This window comes from Sabethes cyaneus, chromosome 2 (genome assembly GCF_943734655.1).
Source record: "Sabethes cyaneus chromosome 2, idSabCyanKW18_F2, whole genome shotgun sequence".
In the NCBI taxonomy this organism is placed as follows: domain Eukaryota; kingdom Metazoa; phylum Arthropoda; class Insecta; order Diptera; family Culicidae; genus Sabethes; species Sabethes cyaneus.
In genome coordinates this window covers 49,754,660-49,772,717 of record NC_071354.1, presented here as the reverse complement: position 1 = coordinate 49,772,717, position 18,058 = coordinate 49,754,660, and the positions used below count along the sequence as shown (strand labels likewise).

At 41.6% G+C, this 18,058-nt stretch overlaps 2 protein-coding genes across 3 annotated transcripts in view; both read left to right on the top strand.

Moving 5' to 3' along the window:
* The first annotated feature begins 3,221 nt into the window (after window positions 1-3,221).
* Window positions 3,222-18,058, top strand: part of LOC128733893 (spondin-1-like) — a 66,926-nt gene continuing 52,089 nt past the window's right edge. Inside the window, exon 1 of one of the 2 annotated variants that reach the window (XM_053827746.1) lies at window positions 3,222-3,277. The gene's annotated coding sequence lies outside the window, so the exon portion shown is untranslated. The remainder of the gene's footprint in view (window positions 3,278-18,058) is intronic. The other variant, XM_053827747.1, reaches the window with a different exon arrangement.
* On the top strand, window positions 10,906-16,827 carry LOC128735399 (uncharacterized). Its single transcript, XM_053829884.1, has one exon. The coding sequence runs from the start codon at window positions 10,906-10,908 to the stop codon at window positions 16,825-16,827; it is 5,922 nt and encodes a 1,973-aa protein (XP_053685859.1).

Here is an 18,058-nt window from a genome sequence, read left to right as displayed (position 1 = left end):
AATTTGCACCTTTTCTATTTTGCGCTGGTGTATTGCAGCCTCCGTTAGATCGAAACTTTTCCAAACATTTGTTTTTTGTTTCATCAGCGGAAACACATTGTTTTTCTTCGGCCAACATCTGTAGAGCACACAGTTTTCTGGAGATCTTTCATTTCTAGTATCTGTGATATAGTGCCTAAAGCTGTATATAATTAGCTATACATTTTTGCCTCGTCCATGAATCGCACTTTTGCCCCGTCCGTGAATTGAACTTTTACCCCGCTAGGCGCTTGACGGGGTTAGATTAAATTACGGAAAAGCGAAATATATTTTGTAAATTATTTTCGCCGTATTTTCAAAACAGATATGTGAGTGATGTAAAAGGCTGCTATAAATTTCCAACAAGTAATATCCTCCTGTTGATATCGTATTTGCCGTATAACGAAAAATTACATCAAAACCGCCCTAAAAGAACATTTTCACATAACTCAGCAACTATGCTTCGTAAGCAACCAAAGTTTACGTTAGATTGAAGCTGTCAAAGTAGTCACCCATCCATGCCAATGTAGAAAATTTACTCGGAATCTGCACTGATAAATCATTGAATCGCACTTTTACCCGCATCGCACTTTTACCCCTCCTTACTATATATATCAAACGTGTTTCGGTATCAGGCAATTTATCGTGCGCGATTTTGAACCAATCGAATGAATTAAAAATGCCGATGCGTCAGTCTTTCATTAATTGCCTTGCGATGACTAGATGGTCGTTCTCACACCGTACGCATGTTCGTAATGATCGCACCACATACCTCGGTGGATCCAGATCAATACCTCTTCACTAACACAAACTCCTTCCTGTGACACTTGTGGATGATGCAGAGGATTCCTCGGTCTCTAGTAGCAGCAAGTGCCCGACTAATATTCCTTCCTTTCCTTAATTGACCTGCATGGACGTGGCCAGCTTTGCTATTGATCACTATAAAGACTTGGACCATCAGAAGTTGTACACTGAGAATGATTTGCTATACCCGAGCATCATTTTGATGGTTCTTTGTGCAATTTCAGCTGATCTAGATCAATCGCGGGCAACACACGGGCGGTCAAACTATGCTGCTATGCTATGCTATGTTTTCTCTTGAACTATATGAAACGTTTCATATTTTAATAGAATGTCAACCGGACCATTCCGCCAAAACATGTAGGAAGCATGAAGCAAAAAGGAAGGTAGCTAAAAAAGATGCAAAAGAAAGCAAAACAAAGGTAAAAAAGAGACAAAAAGAAGGCAAAATGGAAGCAAAAAGCATGTAGAAAGTGAAAAGGAGGCATAAATAAGGTCATTACAAATATTTTATAAAGTTTTTGTCTTTTCCGTGTTGGGCCACTGAAGGGAGGGGGGAGTCAAAAAAACCAAATCTATTCTTCCTTTTAACATATACGTAATTATTTCTCATTCAAAAATCTACGAAAAACAGACAAAAACGAAAGAAAATTTTTTTTGCCGATTTTCGGAAATTCCATTGTTTGAATTTCCATTTCCGTTTCGTGCTAGAAGCGTTAACTCGACTCGTACACTCATTTTTTGAGATTTTCAGGCTGTAGAGCCCACAGACAATTGATTTTATAAATAAAACTCAACTCATATCATACAAATTATTTTTTTGCCCCCCGATTTTTCAAGCCAATATCCAAGGGGGGGGTGGGATACAAAAGCTTTAAAAATAATTTGCAATGGCCTAAGGTAAATTGCAAAAAAAGCGAAAATAGAGACAAAACCGAGACAAAGAAGAGACAAAAAGGTGGCAAGAGGGCAAAAAAAAGAAAACAAGGAGGAAAACGGTAGCAAAAAGGGAAACAAAAGGGAAAAATTAACAAAATAGTGGCAATTCAATTAACAAATAGTGCCAAAAAGGAGCCGAGACGGATACCAGCAAGAGGTAAAAATGTGGCCAAAAGGAAGCAAAAGGATGTTAACCGTTAACCGTTAACCGTTAACCGGAGGCAAATAGGGGACATAAAGCAGGCCAAGAAGAAAGTATAAAGGAGGCAAAAATAGGATAAAAAGGAGGCAAAAAGGCGGCACACAGGCAGCTAAAAGGAGGCAAAGGCGCAAAAGAAGTAATAAAGTGGCAGAAAAAAGAGGCAAATCTGAGGCAAATTGCGAAAAAGGGAAAACAGGAGTTAATAAGAATAATAAATAAAGGATATAATAATAATATAATATAATAAGTTAATAAAGGAGCAAAAAGGCAAAAACGCTAAAGGACATTTCTCCCAGCAATCTATAATTTATCTCATATTTTTTCATGAACTATGTAAAACGTATCATATTTTCAACATGCAGGAAGAAGGAAACAAAACCGAAGGTAAAAAGGAAGGTAATAATGAGATAAAAAGGAGACTAAAAAGAAGTAAAGAGTAGGCGAAAGAAGGCAAAAGGTAGGAACGCAGGAGACAAATCAGACGTAAATGAAAAAAGTACCAAAAGAAAACAGAAAGGAGGCAATAAATAGAGAAAAAGAAAGCGAAAAAGTGGCAAACAGGTGGCAAAAAGGAGTCACAAGCCGCAAGGAAGTAATGAAGATAGGCAAAAAGATGGTAAACTGAGGTGAAAACGAGGCATATATGAGGTAAATTGCAAAAAGACGAAAACAAGGCACGTTAAAGGCACAAAGGAAGTAATAAAGTGGCACAATGGACACAAAAAAGAGATAAAAAGAAGCTAAAAATGAGGTGAAAATAAGGCAAAAAGGCAAATTGAAAAACAGGAGCCATAAGCCATAGAAAGCATAAAGGAGGAAAAAGCAAAAAGAATTAAGGACATTTTGCTACAGCAACATATAATTTTTCTCGTAATTTCTCTCAAACTATATGAAACGTTTCACATTTTTATCAGAAAGTCGACCGCCCGTTTCTACCATTTCGTTACCCACTGTCGCAAGGAAACATTCGCTTTCGATTGATAGTTGGTCATATCACCGCACCTCCTACCACCACCCACCACTGGCTGGCTGTGTAATCAAAACAGAGAGGATTTAATCTCACTCTGCCTGCTGGTACAGTCGTCTGCTAAAGTTATGCTCTGCTCTCCTGTCGCTGTCGCTCAGCATCCCTAATGATGCTGTGCGGCTGGCCTGGTTGGCAGAGATCTCGTCTTGCGAGCCTGCGGAATTCGGTAGCAGCAAGATTCGCAATATCAAAATTGGCCACTTGCAGTTCGCATCATTCAGTTTATTTTTGACCGTCGGGCCGTTCGGACGTGAAAGAAAATTCAGAAGAAGTAGGAAAAGTGAAATATAGTAAGTGTTTGGGATACTTTTCACTCTTTTTTTTGTATTGAAACTACGTCGTCGGAAATCCTTCGGTGTGGTGGTTTCGCAGCGGAAGGGTGGCACTTTTGGGCGCAAATTGTTGGAACTGCACTTGCTTTGTGCGTCTTTCAGTGCTATGATATTCCTTAGTGGTGTTAATCGTTTGTTTTGGAGTGGCTAGGGTAATCAGATGAGCCTGAAGGCGTTCAGGAAGTAGCTGTTGTGGATTGGGTGGGACGCGTTAGAATGGTGAAAATCAAAATTAGTGATGAAATAAAGAGAAGAAAAAAATGACCGTGATTTTTTTATTATACCACACGATGTGCTGTGAAACCGCGACAGCGGTTGTGCTAGAAGTAATGAAAATAATTTCATTACGATGTTTATGTGTTTTGTAAACAAGTGTAAATCAGATGTGGCACCGAAAAGCAACGAAAATACGTTATAGATTAATACGAACAGATAGCGTGGAACGGAAATAAATGCCAGAAACATTTTAAATTTGTAATTTTTAATACTTATTTGAAATGTTTTGTTGTCAACTATTATCAGTGGTCTAGAGATGCAAACAGTGAGACTGTTTCGTATCAACATTGCTGAATATAGTAACTAGTTTGATCTCGAAAACATCATGTAAGAGACACCCCAATGGAGGGGTCAAAAACAGTTCACTGGTTTGTCTGTTATACTCACCCATATCTGGAACTGTACTATGATGCTTGTTAGTTAGCTTCACTGATAACCGATGTACTGGGACGCGTTCGGTCAGCGTGAATTGATTGCGGCCTTTTGCGAGCGAGAAGTGATTGGCGAGGTCAGCCGCGAGTCGCCAGTTGCCAGTATCTACGTCAAATTCGTTGGATGTGGCACATTGCAAATATTCTGCTGGTTGAGTGAGTGCACAGGCAACTAACCGGAATCGTCTCCACTTGTCGAAACTGGATTGGTTACACGTGATTCGAATTTATTTGCAGCATCTGAATAGGACCATTAAAAGGCAATGGTCCCCCGGAGTGATGATTTCTGATTGTAGCGCCAATTTAAACATTGTTTAGTCATTCGTAGCGATGACCGAGAAATCATGATGCGCGGAAGTTAGTTGTCCATGCAGTGATGGCTACGGTTTTTATTTTTATTTTACTCTAATAACAATTGAAGTTCATGTGCTTCCAGTCATTTGCGTTTACAGAATATATTGAAATCTATATGACAGCGAATTCTCGAAAATTAAGATTTAAAATTTCCGGTAGAGCTCCCACGCGTACATTATCGCATCAACGCGCACTGTTTGATGAACACGTTCCGGAGATTGAAAGTGTGCAATGTTTCGCCGAGCTGCTTCTGTACTTACTTCATGGAAGTAAGTATTAATTAACATCAGCCAGATGACGAGTGCGAGATTACAAAGAAAAATTTCCAACTTCTTCCATCAGCATTAAACACAATCTGGCGAGGCTTAAACTTTTTCCGGCTCGGGAAAAATCCATCTCGCTTTAATTATGTCAGCCATCAGCAAAAGTTGGTCCATCGTTTTCGTCGGTCGGTGAAAAGCTGACAAAAAAGCACCCGAAATGAGGCCACATGTATGCGTTGCAGCGGCAATTTGCGAGCGAGCTCAGAAATTGGATGAACGAGCGTGCCGGTTCATTGACTGAATGGTTGAATTAATGAGGCTGTCGGGATTGAACTTAAAGTGAGAGACGTTCTACTTACAGTTTATCCTAGGGTGGATGAAGTCAGACTGATCATGCTATGCTTTCCACAGTAGGAAGGAAAATTATAGCGTAAAGAACTATTTAAGTTCTAAAACAATGAAAATGCTTATGTGTTCAAATGTTCCTTTGCGGATTACTTCGAATGAGAAAAATTTGCTTTCGTTTATTTTCATTAATTCCACGGAAATGGAAATATTTTCAATATTTTTGCAATCATAAGAAACTTTGAGCTTCGGCTTTACATTTTTAAAATTTTTATTGACATATCCTTCATTTTAAATTAAAATTGTTTAAATCGATTTCGTGGTTGAAGAGTTTTGAAGTTATGAATTTATTCTAATGCTATTCTGTAGCAGATCGCTCATTTGGTATTTGGTAATTGAACTCTGTTGGGATCAACAACGTAATTCCATTTTTCAATAGAAGAGGATAGCACACGGGAAATTTAATACATTTCAGAAATTTTTTGTAATTAAAACCCCTGTAGACACAGTCTGGCTGATAATTGGAATGTTCCTGAATGTGGTGTTTTGATGAACTTTCCTCTGCCGCCGTGCCGAGCGCGAGCTGCTGCATGCTGCCTGTTTGTGTTAGTCACTATCAACGGGGAACGTGATAGGAAACTGGCTGGCGTCTATACGATTCGGAACATAATCGCTTCGGTTGGGATCCTCCGGCGCGGCGCGGCGTACGACTGGACGCCTGTTATTTAGCTCATCACTGGAACCGCGTAGTGAGCAGCTGTAATCCATCGCACACTTCCAGTTTTTTCAATGTCACTGTTAATCGTACTATTTGATACTTTGCTGAGTATTTTTTTAACAAGTCGTTATGATAAGTACATGTGATTCGCGCTAAGTGCAGGAAACATGCGATGCTGGAAAAATAGAAAAGAAAAAAAAGAATTCTCGCGAGTATTGTTTACAACAAGCGGAACAGAGCAATCAATGTGCCTAATAGAAAACAACATTGATAACGATTGGGTGTGACTGTTATTTTTCAAACAAAACATTCATATCAGGAGGGTTAATGTATGGTGCAGATTCCGGTAATGGCGTTTTCTTAACTGAATAACTCATCTAGCAGTTGCAGGTGATATTGAAAATTCCAATAAATCAGCAAAAATCACTGATCAATTCGAATTTCGCACGCCGAAAGTGTCAATAAGTAGATGGCACTCAACTAGAAAATAACTCCGCCGGTGTAATTAAATCAGCGAGAAAATGGTACGTATCGATCTGTTTGTCGGTTTTGCCTAACCAATGCCGTTTGCTGGCTGACCGAACAAAGAAAACCTTCTTCAAACAGATCGGAAGATGGGATGGTGTTGTTGGGGAAGCAATCTCCAAGCTTTCCAAACTTTGGCTGCCAGAAAAAGTTTCGTTTTCTTTCGCCACGGCTCGCATAACCTGATAGATACCAAACGTTCGAGACATTGATTCAAAAGCAGAAATTTGTACCGTCAAGTTTTTTTCCGGTTCATGAAATACGACTTTTCCGGTTTCTTTCTAAGGGAAGAAAAGCGAGACCACGGATTAGCTATTGACAGCAATCGGTGTTGTGTAGCAAGCAGTCAGTGGAATAAAGTTTATTCCGCCCCGTTGCCGTGGGTTGATGTTCGGTGCGAGGGCGAACCCCGAAATGGATGGCAATTGATGTGGGAATAAACAACAAAAATTCACTTTTTGATGTTGTAAATCAGTTTACCTAGCTATGGAGCGTATAAAGTGTAACTTTTAAAAGTATCTAGAAGCGATGTGTAAAAGTATGCTTTTCAAGTCTAAGTATTTTAAAACATTACAGTTATTTGGTAGGGTTTAATTTTAGAATTCGAAATAAGGGATAGTTTTGTATAGAGTTAAATAGCATAGCATAGCATAGCATAGCATAGTTTGACCGCCCGTGAGTTGCCCGCGATTGATCTAGATCAGCTGAGATTGCACAAAGGACCTTCTGAACGATGCTTGGGAGTAGCAGATCATTCTCAGTGTGCATTTTCTGGTGATCTAATTCTTTGTGATGATCAATAGCAAAGCTGGTCACGCCCATGCAGGTCAATATGGGAGGGAAAGGAATGTTAGTCCGACACTTGCTGCTACTAGAGACCGAGGAATCCTCTGCATCATCCCAAGTATCATAGGAAGGAGTTGTTGTTAGTAGAAAGGAATTGATCTGGATCCACCGAGGGAGGTGGTGCGATCACTGTCATTCGAGCTCGCGTACGATTTGAGGACGTTTTTGATGACGTGGCCATTGCGAAACAGGTTGTGGAGATCCGACATACCGATATAGGAAAAAACTATGAGAAATCATCAGTTTACCGCACCGAAAGTTATGTGCTATCAACATATTCGATTCGTTCGAAATCGCGCGCGGTCAGTTATTAAATACCGATCGACATTTGTTGCTATGCACGAAAGCTGTCCCGAGCCAAACGGGTTTATTTTGGCAATTAAATCGAAAACATTGACTGCGCGAGATACCTTTTGGCATCCTTCGATCATAGAACTTGCTTAAAAACTCTGACTACTTAATTAGGGAGCTGTATAAAAGCTATTAAGCTTTTGATATTTGATATTTGATATTCATATGATAGAAATAACGCGCGATGTTCCTAAGTAACCGATTTTACGATTAAAATACACGTTTATAAGATTTCAAAAAAAGTTCCGGTGGGTGAACGCACCATTGCTAAGTGTGCTCAAATGAATTCAAAATGGCGTTCTAAAACAACCGCTGTCGGAAAAATGCAACGAGCGAGACACGAAAGCAAACGATGCTAAACTACCATACGAAAAGATTCTCAGTATGTAAGTACCGGTTGTCTGAGACTAACCTGGATATTCGGAAATTTTCGTGTAAAGCCAGTAGTTAAAAAAATTAAGATAAAAAATACAACTGTTTTATAAATGAAATATAATGGTAATGGTACCACATAATGAACCAAAGTTTGAAAATTTATATCGAGAAATATTATACACATGCGAGATTTACGGTGGCTTGAAAACCTCGTGACAAATTTAAATTTATTATAGCTGAAATTAAAAATCAGGCACAATGAAGTGTACCAATCTAGTCCCTAAGTTGATAAGCATTTTCTCCTATCAACACTAATATGCAGAGATATAGCGCCCTGCACGCGTAGATAGTTTTGTATAGAGTTAAATATAAGAGTTATTCCACACGAAGTATTTGGGACCTGTATAATCGACTCCTGGTCCTCCTGATCGATGTAGCTATTTAAATCTTGGTACTACTGTCTAGCATTGTTTGGCTGAATCCAGAACTGAAGTCCAAGTTTGCGTTTCGATTCGATTCAATTTGAAATTCGATGAACATAACATATCTATACCACAGATCCGTAAAAGTAAACTTGAACTGAATTTTTTAAAATTAATTTGATATATTTACTAGCTTACCCGGAAACTTTGTATTGCCACAAATTAAACTGTGCTATACATAAATCTCGAATGACCTTTGTTATGATATCGAGTTTTACAAGTTTCTGAGGAGTTCCACCTTAGACGATTCATTTTGGCAGTTACGTAACTATGAAACCAAGTCCAGCTTGATATATAAATTTTCAATTTTTCCTCACAGTAAAGTAGGAAACAATTCCCATCATTAATACGCCAGATAAAATAAAGCTAGTATAGTTTTTAAATATTCGCCGTGATTAGGTAAATAACATTTCGCTGAATTCGCGGAAAATCAATTCTCAGTTGACTGTAACACGGAATATAGTGTTTCGCGAAAAGTACTATTTCGCGGGTGTGATCCTCTCATTACTCGCTGTCGCTAAAGGAAAGACATAGAGGTCAGTAGACTTAGGAAAACAAATAAACCTAGACAGAGGTGATTTCTGCTGGGAGGCCTCCGCAGTGGCCGACGCTACCGACGGCGGGTTGCCGGCAACACTTGCGACCTGCGGCCGTCTCGCCCTGAATTATCTGGTCTTACTATAGGTAGTTTTTGGAGGTCTTGTCTAATGTTTTATGGAAGAGTCTAAAATTTGTCGAGTTTGATTAGTTTTTGAGTTATGCATGGTGACCATCATAGTAAGCGAGTGCAAAATATATACTTTTTTAAGGCTTAAGTTAGCTGAATAAAATGTTCAGCAAAGTTAAAGAACATTAAATTTTAAGTAACTTTGCTAAAGAAATGAAAGCTCTATCTCTTATAGTTGATGGGCTGGAGCTACTTAAAGTTGTTTGGTCGGGGTGGACCTAAAAAATCCGTTTTTTCTTTATATCTTCTTTCGTGTTTATTTCTCACAAATCATGCCTTCTGAGCACTTTCACACGCATGGAAAACCCACATTTGGTTTGAAGGAAGTTGCTATCTCCTTCTGTTCCGAAGCGTTTTTTCTAAAAAATATGATTTTTTTAAATGTCAATAACGTAAAAACTGCTCAAAAGCAGCAAATCAAATTTTGTATAGATGTTTAGTAATATATTGACCTCCGAAATTAATTGAGATCACATCGGTCCAGGTCGGTCCTTTTTTGCTAGATCGTATGGAATGTTGAAGTAAAAATTACCGTTTTACTTACCAATATCAAAATTTTTACAATTTAATCACAATTTTAAATAGAATGGATTAAAAAAGCGAAATTAATAATTAATAATGGTATAACTTGTCAGGGCGATTTGAGTTTCTTGAAAACTGGAATACCTCTAATGTTTGCTATTAACAAATCTAAATACTGTAGCATCATACTCACTAAATCAATAGTTGTTATCTCTCGAAAACTTTCGTGTATGTCTTTCTCTAACTTGCCTATATATCTCGGTAATTGCTTCCTGTGCCTCTTCCCAATCGGTAATATCAGAGAATCAGCCTTGGAATCAGCTCCAGTGGTGCCATGCATCAAAATTTTGAGTCTTGACGACCGAAGGGTCCACTGTTTCGAGGTACTTAAAGTGTAATTCTCATTTTTTTACAATTTTCAATATTTGAAGACCACGTGTCAATAGTAGCCCGGTTTCAACGAGAATTACTGTTATATTTCCGGCGACCATGGTCAATTAATGTTACAGCATTCACATCCCCTAAGATAAAAAGTTTTTCAGCTCGAAAAAAACCAGAATCACTTTCATAAACTGGATACAGATAAAAACAAGCATTTAGACTTATTTTCGTTTTTTTATCCATTTTTACCTTTGTTATACTATATAACAAAGGTTTAGAAATTGGTCGAAAAACGCGAAATAGAACCAAGGCCCGGAGGGCCAAGTGTCATATACCAATCGATAGGGTTCGACGAATTGAGCAATGTCTGTATGTTCTGGCAGCACGGACGACGGCGATGAGACGCTTGACCTACAGAATCCAGTCCAAGTACGCGGTGACAGCACCCAGAACAATGACCATTGTATTAACCATTAAACAGAGAAAAGTGTGACTGGCGATTTTGTAGGCTATAATTCTATTCGTTTAGTTCAACCAAATTGGCATTCGGAAGTAAATTCCATTTATAATTTAACTTATTTGTAAGTGACCTCGACAGGTTTATCGCGATTGATTAGATAATTATGTTATGAATTTCGACTAATTTAGTTGGTCTAATCTAGATTTCGCTGGAAAGGAAATAACGTGTTCTCCTACCGATATCCAGTGCATCTAAAGTGCGGTTAGGTATGCGTAGTTTATCTAAGCCGAATTAATTTTCTATCGATTTCTAAATTAGAATATTAAACTTACATAGGTGATTGAAACGGTTTCTCAGTAGTGCACATTCGAAGAACCTTGGCAGGGTTAGGTAAAACTATATGTAGGTATGCACCACATGCACATTCGGCCATCGTTAAATAAATTTTCTTTTAGCTTTGAGCTGCAAACACCAAACGCTGCTGATTGATTTTTTACTCGCCCCAACATCCTCAAAGATATATTGCAAGGATGCATAAGAATGATGCTCACGACTGTGGAGCCTGCGATCGTCCGAACTCCGCCGATGTTGGAATGGTAGCGTGCGACGCGTGCTGTGTATGGTATCACTACTCATGCGCGAGAGTGTCTCCAGGAGTAGAAAACCGTGAATGGAGATGCAGTCCGTGTCTCTCCGTAGCCGATACTGCGACGAAGAAGCCTGCGAAAAGTTCAATGACCTCCTTAAACGTCCCTGACGCTGTCCCGAATGAAAGTTCGAGAGCCCTTGGTGCTGTTCCTAAGAAGAATAAGGAGAAAAACCCGAGTGCCCGCAGTGTGGCGCCAAGCGAGAAGTCGAGAAGAAGTAATGTTACCCCGAAAAAGAATCCGGAGGTGCCTGCTGTAACGGCTCCAACCCACGGCGAAAAGAAATCTACTAAAGCCTGCAGTGCCACTGCGAGGGGTCGAGCACAGCTAGCATTACAACGTTTGGAAAACGAGCGATTACTGGAAGAGCTGAAGTTGCAGGGAGAACGAGAACGGTTGAAGGAAGAACGAATCCGACTAGAAAAGGAGAAGCAGCTCAAAGAGCAAGAGCACGCGATTAAGGCCAAAGAGCTTGCGATGCGAGAAAAATATCTGCGAGAAAAACTCCAGTTGGAAGAACAAATAGCCGATGACGACGACCGGAGTGAATCGAATGCCTCCGGTGGCATCGATAGAACTAAAGAATGGGTAGAAAGTCAGCGACATCAGAATGAGTGCGACGTGGGTGAAAATGGATCAAAACCTGCGGTCCAGAATCAAGAGACTGTTCATAAAGACATTCAGAGTATATTGTGTCCAAGCTTGCCTAAAGGTTTACATGGTGCGGGACTCAGTGCCAATCAATTAGCGGCAAGGCAAATTTGGCCTAAAAATCTTCCCACGTTTTCCGGTGACCCAGAAGAGTGGCCGATATTCGTCCACAGTTACGAGACTGCCAACACCGCTTGCGGGTTCACTGATGTGGAGAATATTATTCGACTTCGAGAGTGCCTCAGAGGCCCTGCGCGAAACGCTGTTGCCACGAAACTTATGTTTCCGCAAAGCGTAAATGCAATCATAAGTACATTGAAACGATTATATGGCAGACCGGAGATACTAGTCAAAAACCTGCTCGACAAGGTTCGTCGAGTGGAAGCACCAAAATCGGAACGACTAGAAACTTTAATCAATTTCGGTTTGACGGTGGGACAGCTTTGCGACCACCTGGAAGCTGCGAACCTCCAGGGGCATCTGTCCAATCCAACACTACTTGGCGAGTTGGTGGAGAAACTGCCCGCGTCTATCAAACTTGAGTGGGCTAGGTTTAAGCGACTTCATGCTGATCCTACGCTGAAACACTTTGGCTCGTTTATGGAGGGGTTGGTGAATGATGCTAGCGAAGTTTCATCCCCGGTTTATTTGAAGACGACCACTGCAAAGGGGGATAAAGATAAACCTCGAGAAAAGGGACATATTTATACTCACGAAGAAGTATCAGAGGTGCAGATCCAAAACGAAAAACGTCAGCCATGCCCTATATGCGAGAAAACTGACCACCGGGTGCGCAACTGCCAGCGTTTCCAGCAAATGGATGTGGCAGCCCGATGGGAAGCCGTCAAACGTTGGAACCTTTGCGAAGTGTGCCTTTATGACCACAGTCAATGGAGATGTCGGTCCAGATTTCGATGCAATGTTCCTAATTGTAGAGTCCGCCACCATACGTTGCTTCATGGCCCAGGAACAGAACAACCACGAGACCATCAGCAACACGTGCAAGCTTCGGAGTGTAACGCTCACGAACAGACGCCAAGATCAGTGCTTTTTAGGATTATTCCTGTAACATTGTTCGGTGAAAACCGCAAATGCGAAACTTTCGCATTCTTAGATGAAGGTTCCTCTTTGACACTAATCGAAGAAAATTTAGCCTCTCAAATTGGAATAAGAGGCGTTCCGGAGCCATTGGAACTAAAGTGGACATCGAGCGTGATGAGGAAAGAGAATTTCTCAGAGCGAGTGAACTTCGAAATTGCCGGTAGAGGTATGCCGCAACGATACAAGTTGAAAAACGCTCATACTATAAGGGAACTTAACTTACCGAAGCAGAGCTTACCAATCGAGGAACTATCTCGGCGGTTTACACATCTTCAAAATCTTCCAATTTCATCTTATAATGAGGCCGTACCGAAAATCCTGCTCGGATTAGACAACCTAAATCTCTTCACACCTTTAGACCGCTGTGTTGGTGGACCAGGAGAACCCATCGCTGTTAAATCATTATTAGGGTGGTCTGTTTACGGGCCAGATGGAAGTGAACGTACGAAGCACGTGGTTGTGAATGTTCACGACTGCGCTTGCGGAGCCGATAGAGAATTAAACGAGTTGGTCCGACAGCAGTTTGTCTTAGAAGATATAGCAATTGGGGCAACGATGCAGCACGAGTCAGTCGATGAGAAGCGTGCTCGTGAAATTTTGGAAAGCACTACCAGATTTGTAGACGGAAAATATGAAACCGCTCTCCTGTTTAAGCGCGATGACGTGCAACTACCAAACAGTTTTCCCATGGCGATGAAGCGGTTGAAAAGCTTCGAGAATCAGCTCGCGAAAGACAGCAACCTGAGAGACAGCGTCAACCAGCAGATTATCGATTATACGCGAAAGGGGTACATTCACAAAGCAACTAAAGAGGAGCTAGCGGAAATAAGCGGAAGGACAGCTTGGTACCTTCCATTGGGCTTAGTGACGCACCCGAAAAAGCAGAAAAAGCGGCTAGTTTGGGATGGCAAGGCTGAGGTGGAGGGGATTTCGCTCAACTCACAACTTTTGAAAGGCCCCGACTTACTAGTTGCACTTCCATCAGTTATATGCAAGTTTCGAGAAAAGCGTGTAGGATTCGGAGGTGACATCCGAGAGATGTTCTTACAATTGCGGATGCGAACGTCTGACAAATATTTTCAATGTTTCCTCTTTCGCTTTGATACTCGCCACCCTCCAGAAATCTATATCGCTGACGTCGTGATGTTCGGAGCCGCATGTTCACCTTGTGTAGCGCAGCATGTATTGAGAGTAAACGCAGATAAGTGGGCGCACGAATTTCCTTCGGCCGCAGCAGCGATCATAGAAAAAACTTATATGGACGACTATTACGACAGCGCCGATAGCCCCGCTGAAGCATCCGAGCTGGCCATACAAGTGAGAACGATTCACGCTCGTGGGGGGTTTGAAATGAGGAACTGGGTAAGCAACAGCCTCGAAGTTGTGGAAACGCTTGGTGAAGGTACTGTCTTCAAGGAACCGCGTGTTCTGCAGTCATCTCCGGAGGATAGATGGGAACGTGTCTTAGGAATGCTATGGCACCCAGAATCGGATAATTTAATGTTCTCTATGGAATTAGGAAATCAGCTTCAACCGTATGTATCTGGGGGCCAACGTCCGACAAAGCGTATCGCCCTGAAAATTATTATGAGCCTTTTTGACCCTCTCGGGTTGCTGGCGCCGTACCTTATTCACGGCCGGACGTTAATACAGGATGTTTGGAGAAGTGGAGTGCAGTGGGATGAAGAAATGAGAGACGAAGAGAGCGAAAAATGGAATCGCTGGGTGAAACTTCTGCCTGACATTGCGAAACTGCAAATCCCACGTTGCTATTTCGGAATGGCGAATCCCCACTCGTATAGCACATTGCAATGTCACGTTTTCACCGATGCTAGCGAAAATGGCTACGGCTGCGCAGTTTACTTTCGTATTGTAGACAACTCGAAAGTTAAATGCTCGTTGGTCATGGCGAAAAGTAAGGTGGCCCCTCTAAAACACATCTCCATCCCACGATTAGAATTGGAGGCCGCTATGTTGGGAGCTAGAATGCTGAAAACGGTTCTCACAAACCATTCGTTAACACCTCGCGAAATTTACCTCTGGACAGATTCATCAACCGTGCTTTCGTGGATTCGATCGGATCACAAAAAATATAAGCAGTTTGTCGCCCATCGTATCGGCGAGATTTTGTCGCTATCCCAGGCGGAATACTGGCATTGGGTTCCATCTAAGGATAATGTCGCCGACTGCTTGACGAAATGGGTACGAGATACGGAACCAGAGTCGAATAGTAGGTGGTTCAAGGGTCCCGCATTTTTGTATCTCAACGAGGAAGAATGGCCAAAACAGAAGGTCAACGCCAATACCGTAGAGGAGCTACGTTCGTGCTATTTGCTGACTCACATCTCGCTACCTGCAAGTATAGTCGACGTGTCGCGGTTTTCTAAGTGGACGATACTGCTTCGGACGATGGTTTGTGTTTTTCGCTTTATTAGTAACTGCCGTTTACGACTCGCAGGCCGACCAATAGAAACCATTCCCGTGACAAAAAATCAAGTAAAACTATTGAAATGTTCAGTCGTGGCTCAGAAAGTGCCATTAAAGCAGGAAGAATTTCAAAACGCGGAGCGATTTCTATGGAAAATGGTGCAAAGCGAATACTATCCCGACGAAGTTCGAATTCTGGTGAAAAATCGTGAACGGCCAATTGAGGAATGGACGTCCATTGAAAGGTCCAGCTCCTTGTACAGATTATCCCCTTTTATAGACGAATGGGGAATCGTTCGAATGGATGGAAGAACTGCTAACGCCGTCTACGCTAATTTCGACGCGAGATTTCCGATAATTCTGCCAAAAGACAGTCCGATTACACGACTACTACTACATCATTACCATTGTCGTTATGGCCATGCGAATAAAGAAACGATAGTGAACGAAATTCGACAACGGTTTGAAATTTCCTGTCTCCGCTCGGCAGTAGACAAAGCGGCAAAAAACTGCCAAAACTGCAAGATCAAGAAGTGCAAACCCTTACCTCCCCGGATGGCGCCATTACCCGAGCAACGGTTGACGCCACACGTCAGACCCTTCGTTTACGTCGGCATTGACTACATGGGTCCATTGGAAGTAGCGGTTGGCCGACGCAGAGAGAAGAGATACGTCGTCGTCTTCACGTGTCTAGTAGTGCGAGCTGTTCACTTAGAAGTTTCCTATGATTTGTCCACCGAGTCGTGTATTATGGCGATCCGGAGGTTTACACGAAGGAGAGGATCCCCATTGCATATATTTACCGACAATGGCACTAACTTCGTCGGTGCCAGCCGCGAGTTGAAAAGACAAATCGAAAAGATCGATTCAGACTGCGCGGGAACTTTCACCGACGCCCAGACAAAGTGGTCATTTAATCCCCCCTCCGCACCTCACATGGGCGGAGTGTGGGAGAGAATGGTCCGTAGTGTTAAAGAGGCGATGGAATCGTTGGATGACGGACGGAAATTAACCGACGAGATTCTGTGGACTACGCTCATCGAAACGGAGTGGCTGATAAATGCACGACCACTCACTTACATGCCTCAGGAGCCGACCAACCCCGAGGCATTGACACCTAACCACTTTATACTTAACGGTTCTTCCGGTGCTCACGAACCGCTGGAACCCTCGGCAGATTTGGGAAAGGTGCTCCGAGGTAGCTTTCAACGCTCACAACAACTAGCAGATGCTGCCTGGGATCGTTGGTCGAAAGAGTACTTCCCGACAATCAACAGAAGGACGAAATGGCTTAGCGACGCGAGATCTCTGAAAGTCGGAGACCTCGTATATATAACGGAAGGCAGACGAAGGGCGTGGATAAGAGGCATCGTAGACGAAGTCATTCGTGGTAAGCACGGCAGAATTCGGCAAGCGATCGTGACGACTGCGACCGGTAAACTAAAGCGTCCTGCCGTGAAGCTAGCTGTGATGGAAGTCGGTGGATCGTCGGATCCTCCCCTTGATCCACGGGGCGGGGGATGTTCTGGCAGCACGGACGACGGCGATGAGACGCTTGACCTACAGAATCCAGTCCAAGTACGCGGTGACAGCACCCAGAACAATGACCATTGTATTAACCATTAAACAGAGAAAAGTGTGACTGGCGATTTTGTAGGCTATAATTCTATTCGTTTAGTTCAACCAAATTGGCATTCGGAAGTAAATTCCATTTATAATTTAACTTATTTGTAAGTGACCTCGACAGGTTTATCGCGATTGATTAGATAATTATGTTATGAATTTCGACTAATTTAGTTGGTCTAATCTAGATTTCGCTGGAAAGGAAATAACGTGTTCTCCTACCGATATCCAGTGCATCTAAAGTGCGGTTAGGTATGCGTAGTTTATCTAAGCCGAATTAATTTTCTATCGATTTCTAAATTAGAATATTAAACTTACATAGGTGATTGAAACGGTTTCTCAGTAGTGCACATTCGAAGAACCTTGGCAGGGTTAGGTAAAACTATATGTAGGTATGCACCACATGCACATTCGGCCATCGTTAAATAAATTTTCTTTTAGCTTTGAGCTGCAAACACCAAACGCTGCTGATTGATTTTTTACTCGCCCCAACACTGTATGTGTGTGTGTGTGTGTATGTATGTGTGTGCAGCTCATTTTCTATCGCCTGTTTCTCGGAGATGGCTGAACCGATTCATCCGCTATTACTTTTGTTTGAAAGGTATTTATGCCTAGTATATCACCATTCAGTTGTTTCGTGATACGACGTTTCGTTTAAAAGTTATAAGCAAAAATGTGAAAACTACGTGACACGGTTTTTTCCGGAACTACACAACCAATCTTAATGACCTTAGTACCAAATAAAAGCTCTTGCTATGGCTAAACTTTCTACCAAGTTTCATCGAAAACAAATATGCAGTTTAAAAGTTACGCTTAAAAAACCAGTTTTGACAAGGTCCAAATGATCGCCTGTTTCTCAGAGATGGCCAAACCGATTTTTGCGCTATTAGTTTCATTTGAAAGGTAATAAAGCCGGATAGATCACTATTGAATTGTTTTTTGATTGGACGTTTAGTTTGAAAGTTATGAGCAACCGTATACACCACACCAAAATTAACTATAATTTATAATGTTTTTAACCAAGTTAATTTGCCTAATTTCAATTATTTTAATGTCAAACGAGAGGTTTTGATACTACAAATATATATGCAAAATTTCATAAGAATTGGTTTTTCCGGTCAAAAGATATTAACCCTCGAACACTCGCGCTAACTTTTGTAACATAGTTACTCGCGCACACAATAGCCCAAAACCAAAGAAAACGTGCGCGCTAGATTTTTGAGTAGGAAAACTT

Bases quoted from the DNA above. Each gene is read 5' to 3' on its own strand.
- LOC128735399 (XM_053829884.1), top strand. From the start codon at position 10,906: ATGCATAAGAATGATGCTCACGACTGTGGAGCCTGCGATCGTCCGAAC.